The following is a 7,446-nucleotide window of genomic DNA, read 5'->3' on the forward strand; positions in this document are numbered from 1 at the left end:
TAGCCTTTCATAACACTGTTGCAGTATCTGTAACATTACACAGATTTTATTTTTTGTTTCATGTCTTTCTCCCAATAGCCTCTTGATTACTTAAGGACATGGATTTCAAGTTAATCATTTAATTATTTATTTATTAAAATATAGTTGATTTACAATGTTGTGCCAATTTCTGCTGTACAGCAAAGTGACTCAGCCATATATACTTTTAAGTTAATCATTTTGAATTCATAGCCCCTAGAGTAGTGACTGCTGTGACAAAGATGCTGAATAAATACTTGCAGCAGCTGTGACACTTTCTTCTTCTCCACGGTGCCCCCCCCCCATCATTTCAGAGCTTTTTTTCTGCTTCATAAATTTTTTCAGAGATTACTCTGGCCTGGAAAGAAAATATTCAATACACAGATGCTACAGTGGCATACTTCACCAATGTCCTTGTCTGTTGCAGATTCCAACATATGAAAATGTCCTTGAGTCCCAGAAAGGCAGAGGGGCCATGGATATTGCAAAGAGGCTGCAGTGTTCGCCACAAAATCTCAACTCCGAATGGAAAAAAAATGTCCTGCAACCACCAAAATCTGAAATAAAAGTCAAAACATGGGAAATAAAGCCTCCTGATTTCAGTTATAAACTGTATAAATCTTTAAGACTTCCAGAAAAACCATTAAGGACCATTAAAGAAGAAGAAAGGAAGAAAAAAAGCAATTTTCCAGGAACAGTTCTTCACCTGCCTGGAATAAGGAGTCATCCTCAAAAGGCCATATCTCCCAAATTTATAACTACATTTCCACATCTGGATTCACATAAAGCAAAATTAATGTTTGTAGAGAATGGGAAATATCCAAATGGTGTATACATTGACCCAAAACCACATGACTTTCGACAGGTACAAAAAAAAGAGCATTTGATTCAAAATAAGTTAAAACATGTAAGGGGAAAATATATTATTTTATTTATTTCTTAATTATGAAAACTCTAACATGAGTAAAAAAAATATATGTGGATATACTGAGTATAAACCTCCATTTTTATTTCTCATGGAATGATATAATTCAAATTCAGCAAGAAATGATAAAGGAGAGGTAAGACCCTGGTTAATGTTGCTGATTGGGATTTTATCTGCCAGGTGGAATGGCCAACCCAAGGATGGCTTTCTTGACTTTATGAAAAGTTTGAACGAGGTGTGATTGGAGAACAGACCTCAGTTGCCAGGAGTTTACAGTGTGGTAGAAATGAAACTAATTCCTGGAACAAGTGGATGAGAGAAAGAAAATTGACCAAGAGTAGATATTATATTACTTAAATGAGTCTTTCTAATAGTTAATAATTTAATATATAAGCAAAAATTAGATTGCCTTTGGAATGGATTAGCAATGAGATACTGCTGTGTAGCACTGGGAACTATATCTAGTCACTTATGATGGAGCGTGATGATGTGAGAAAAAAGAATGTATACATGTATGTGTAACTGGGTCACCATGCTATCCAGTAGAAAAAAAAATAATGTGTCGGGGAAATTAAAAAGAATTTTTTAAATTAAAAAAACAAAAAAAGATTTTTAATTTAAAATGGTGATGGAGAATATATATTTAAGGAGATGCAAGTGAAGTCAAAATATAATTTTACTAGAATATGAATATATCCTATACTTAGAGCTGTGATTTAACACATAATTATGTTTCTTTCTATGTAAAAAAAAAAAAAAAAAGCAATAAGACTGATAATACTGAAAAATCTAGAAAAAGGAAGAAATTTATTTCAGTGGGAAAAATATAGGAAAGCAGTTAACAGCATGGCCTCTGGGATTAGGGTATCCCAGTTCTCTCACTTTCTAATAACTGGACAAGTTATTAAGCCTCTTTACTCATTTATACATTGGGATAACAATACTACATGTTTTTATATGGTTAAGTAAAGAAGGAGATAATTATACACAAAGTTCTCACAACAGGATTTGGAATATCAAAGTTTTCAATAAGTGTGAACTCTTAGGAGCTATTAGGATAAAAGCTGTGAAATTAAAGAAGGCTTGATCCATAACCTTCTTTACTTGTCCAGAGCACCTAAACACTTCTATTCATAGTAAATGATATATATTACCTTTTGGAGATGAGGGGAGGTCAATTAAACATTAAATGCTATTGGTTTAACTATTTTACTAGTTAAAGTTACAAGCCTTGGGTAAGTAAAATTTAAGAAATGGGGGACTTTTAAATTTTAGCTAAATTAATTTTTTTTTAAGAGTGAATTTGAGGCTGCATGATATAAATTGTACAACCACCCAGTGTCAGTCTTGTTACTGACTTACAAACAAGCTTTTTCTAAACTAACTTGGTTCACACTGGATTTGACTAAAGATGAAAAATCTTGTATTAGGGAGTTTACTTTGGGACCTTTAATATTTTATTATTTGCTTGTGGTGGTACAAAGAATCTCTCACGAAGAAGAGAACTCTGTCTGATTTCTTTTTTTTCGTCTTTTGTCCTTTTAGGGCTGCACCCGCACCCGGGGCATGTGGAGGTTCCCAGGCTAGGGGTCTGATCGGAGCTGTAGCCTCTGGCCTATGCCACAGCCACAGCAACGTGGGATCCGGGCTGCATCTATGACCTACACCACAGCTCATGGCAATGCTGGATCCTCGATCCACTGAGCAAGGCCAGGGATCGAACCCACAACCTCATGGTTCCTAGTCAGATTAGTTAACCACTGAGCCACGATGGGAACTCCTGATTTCTCCTTGATATCCCCAAGTTCAGTCTTTTTGTACCACATTAATTCAGATTTCAAGCAGGGACATTTAGGATGCTTTATTTGATTAGTTTCTAGAAGTGTACAGATTCTATTTCAGTTCATATTGGTTCATTTAAACCATGTTAAAAAAATTTTGTATTATAGTTTACTAAAAACAATCAATATTTATTCTTTTCCAGCAAATTATTTTAGCTTTGTTCAATATTTTTCCTATTGCATGAAATAAATTCAGTTCAGGAAATAAAACATGTATCTCTCTTTGCATTTAAGATTACATTGCCGAATTCTGAATAGATATATTTAAAATACCATTTCTGAATTATTCACAGAAGGATAATTGAAGTTCTTGCTCCACTATAAAATGAATTGGTTATACAGTATCCTGATGTCTTAGATTTTTCTATCAAATTTTCATATCAAAGTTTTATATGCCTTAAAATTGCATTTTACTGGTGAAATATTTCATATTTGGAAAAAGTAAATTCCAAATATAATATTAGCAATAAGAAACAACACTTATTAGTAATAATACAATCTTCTCTTTACATATTTAGTACCAACGTAACTTACCGAATTTTGTGACAGCTTATGAAAAGGACCCTTTTGGATTAAAATTTAAGTCACAACACCTAAGTACAGGTAAGTTATTATCATAATGCTATGACTATGGCAAAAAAAAAAATAAATAAACTTACTTCATTGTATCTTTTTTTTTAAGGGCCACACCTTAGGCATATGGAAGTTCCCAGTCCAAGGGTCAAATGGGAGCCGCAGCTGCCTGCCTACTTACAGCCATAGCAAACCCTGACTCCAAGCTGCATCTGTGATTTACACAGCCAGGGATGGAACCCACATCCTCACAAAGACAACCCTCCAAGTCACAACAGGAACTCCTCTGCATTATATTTTAATGGCAATATTTGCAAAGACAAGTAATTTCAAAGGTATTTTTTAACATCATCTTTAATGATACAGTAAATTTTTAAAATTTCTATTTAATTTATGGCAACAATCCATATGCTTTACTATCCACAACTTTTAATACATTATTAAAGATTGAGTTTATAACTCAATGTTTTCTGTATAGAGAACTGGTGAGTGAAAATATAGACTGGAGAAGCCAGGTGTGTAGCTTTGAACCTTGGCTTCACTGCCCTAATTATCTGAACTGTCTATATCTTGGTTTCCTCATCTGTAAAAGGAAATGGTAATAATTGGATCCAGCAAAAATGGTAGAAAGGATAACCAAAATTTTTATTTAAATTTGTATTTATAAATTGTCCAACAATTTACTACTCCTGGGTCCTGATCCCAAAATGAGACTACATTCAAAGAAATATCATAAACAAAGATCCATGTAATTGCTTAACTTCTCATTTGCCTCATGTCTGTAGTACATGGGTGCCCATTGCTGAAAGATGGTCAACAGAAGAACAGTGCAGAAAGATTTATCACCTACAAGCCGCATGGATGCACATGGGATTCAAAGCTAATTTTACCAAAAGCCCCATGGCCCGTTAAATCTGCTTCATACACGGTGAGGTTGCTTCTGTCTCTATAGCTGTTGGGGTTTGTCTCCAGCACTGTTGTTAATGATTGCTTTAATGAAGGAGTTTTTCATTTGTTGTAGGGAAAAATATTCCTATCTTTAAAAGTAAAACATGCAGATTTCTGCTTTTTCTTAAAATGCAAACAGTGGATTATCTAGAATTTTGGATTTTTTTTCTTAGTACCAAGAGAGGTTGTATGGTGGATTGAGGCCTAAATATTGTGAAGAATTATCCCCAAATTTACTCCTACCTCATTTGGAGGACCCATTTTGAGTGAATTGCATTCAAATAAGAAGGCCTGACAAGTAGGTTCTGTCATATACTCAGAAACAAATGCTTAAACACATGCCTTATGGCTCAAATTCTCCCCTGGACAAATAAGGCTGCTTTGACAAGCCCTATTTGTCCAAGCAGAACAAGGTGTGTTTTTGGCATATAGAGCAAGCTTTTAAAGCAAAAAATTATTAAATGACAATTTAAAAAATATAAATTAAAATTAAAATCAATACATGTTTGCTTTGTGGTAACTTACTTTGTACTGCATTTGTTAAGAGACACAGAAGGCGGCGAGATGCATACAGTGCATTTATGGATCGTGTGGAAGAAACGTTTACTAAGACATGCAAGAACAGTGGGCACATTTTTTAAGATTTGTTGAACACTTCCATTAACTCTTTGGAATTACTAATCAAATGACTGTTTAAAATATTATGTGTTTCATCCTATAGAAGCTCTATTATCATAGGAATTATAAATGAAATATTTGCATGGTGCTTAAACCATTTTAAGTGGAGTAGGAAAGAATCTAGTCCCTTGACCAGATAATTACTATTTTTTCCTAGGTTTCAGTGGAATTCTGCAAAACTACCAGTGACCATGTCACAATTCCAAATTTTGCAGTCACTGTTGATGCCAGCCAACTCCCTTTAGTCTTGATCATTCCAGAGCATTTCTGCTTAACTTCCGGTAGCCAGTATCCACATCTCCTTGCGTGAGAGTTGTTCCTGGCTGTTGGAGCTGACCACAGCAGGTCTTTGTGCTCACAGCTTAATATCTACCAGCAGCAGCCCTGAAGCAAGGCCTGAGATGGTTGTTTTACAGTGTTCCCCAGGGATCCCCAAGAGGGTTAAACACCAGTGTCTCAGTAGTTATTAGCACTTTGTTGGCTTCCTTCCTTTTCCTTTATCACCTGCCCACGTTCTTACCTTTATTTTGGGGCACCTCTGGTTTCACCAGCATCTTGGTTAAGTGTCTGCTTCTGACAGTTTCCCCCTCTTGTAGGCACCTTCAGTCTCTATAAATGGTGATTCTTAGTTGGCTTGGCAAGGATCACTTTTTTCTATCTGTCTTCACTGCATTGCTCCTCCCACCCCCTACCCCCCCCCAAAAAAAGTGCCTTCAGAGTTTTCATCATTTACTTAATTTGGATGGAGTAGAGGGTGAGAGTAGCTGGTCTGGCCCATCTACCTTTTAAAAAGTCCCGTAGGAATGTTTTCTCGCAGCTTCTTTGTGGAACATAGGAATACTTATTTCCTTGTGTTCTCAGCTCCGGACTTTTGCCTCATATCAAGGCAACAGAAAATATTCCATTTCCACATGCTGTTAATACTTGTATTCCTCGCCTCTGTGAGTTCCTACTTTCGGTCACCTGAGAAGCCTGGGTGCACTTGCCCTCTAACTCCTCACATGCCTTCAGTCATCTCCTGGGAGTCATCCTCCCAACATCCTCCTCTCCTACCCACTGGGTTTTATTTGAATACCCTTGTCCAGCCAGGCATCAACAAACCCAGGGCTTACCTTTAGCATAGCTTCCCCTCCACCTTCTTTTCTTTTCTTTCTTTTTTTTTTTTTTTTTTTAATTGAGGTATAGATGGAGTTCCCATTATGGCTCAGTGGTAACAAACCCAGCTAATATCCATGAGGACTCAGGTTCAATCGTTGGCCTTGCTCAGTGGGTTAAGGATCCGTGAGCTGTGGTATAGATCAAAGGCACAGCTCGGATTTGCTGTGGCTATGGCTTAGGCTGGCAGCTGCAGCTTTGATGCGACCTCTAGCCTGGGAACTTGCATATGCTATGGGTGAGGCCCTAAAAAAGACAAAAACAAGCAAACAAAAATTGAGGTATAATTTATGTGCAACATTATATGTTTCAGGTGTACAACATATAGTGAGTCAATTTTTAAAGGTTATATTCCATTTATAGTTATTACAGAATGTTGGCTATGGTTCCTATGATGTGCAATACCTTCTTGTAGTTTATTTTATACATAGTAGTTTGTACCTCTTAATCCCCTAGCCCTATTTTGCACACCCCCATTTCCTTTTCCACTGGTAACTACTAGTCTCTATATCTGTGAATCTGCTTATTTTTTGTTATATTCACTAGTTTGTTGTATTTTTTAGATTCCACATACAAGTGATGTACAGTATTTGTCTTTCTCTAACTTATTTGGCTAAACACAATATCCTCCAAGTCTCTCCGTGTTATTACAAATGGCAAAATTTCATTCCTTTTTTGTAGTTGAGTAGTATTTCATTGTGTATATACATACCACATCTTTATCCATTCATCTTCAGATGGACACTTCTTTATCTCAGCATTTGTAAATAATGCTCTGTGAACACCAGGGTGCATGTATCTTTTCAAATTAGTGGAGTTTTTTTTCCTATGTATACCCAGGAGTGGAATTGTTGGGTTACATGGTAGTGCTATTTTTAATTTTTGGAGGAAACTCCATACTGTTTTCCACAGTGGCTGCACTAACTTATAACCCCGCCAACAGTGTACCAGGGTTCCCTTTCCTCCACATCCTTACCGACATCTGTTATTTGAGTTCTTTTTGATGATAGACATTCTGACAGGTATATACATGCTTGTAGGTGATGTACTGTCTCTTTCTCCAAGTAGGTAGTAAACAACTTTGGAAACAGGGTCTTGCCTGATTTTGTTTTATAGGTGAGTGCCTGAAACATGGTACTTGAAAACTTTGTTTACTGAATGAATGCAGAAAACTGGATAATACATGGATATAGATCACCAGGAATTAGGCATAAAATGGCCCATTTTAACACTCTTCAACTCTCTTCCACCCTCCTGTTTCTTTTCTTTTCTTTTCTTTTTTTTTTTTTTTTTTGTCTTTTTGCCATT

The 7,446-nt window shown here is 36.1% G+C and overlaps 1 protein-coding gene across 1 annotated transcript; it reads left to right on the forward strand.

The window, feature by feature from the left end:
• The first annotated feature begins 461 nt into the window (after positions 1-461).
• On the forward strand, positions 462-4,946 carry C9H7orf78 (chromosome 9 C7orf78 homolog). Its single transcript, XM_084978600.1, is given in 5 exon segments — positions 462-552; positions 555-883; positions 3,303-3,387; positions 4,143-4,285; positions 4,851-4,946. Coding segments are annotated over 5 exon segments (744 nt in total).
• Positions 4,947-7,446: the final 2,500 nt, after the last annotated feature.

Source organism: Sus scrofa, chromosome 9, assembly GCF_054392235.1.
Source record: "Sus scrofa isolate SSC_HxYL_T2T_F1_AM1 chromosome 9, Sscrofa_HxYL_maternal_Yorkshire_Landrace_v2.0, whole genome shotgun sequence".
Lineage (NCBI taxonomy): Eukaryota > Metazoa > Chordata > Mammalia > Artiodactyla > Suidae > Sus > Sus scrofa.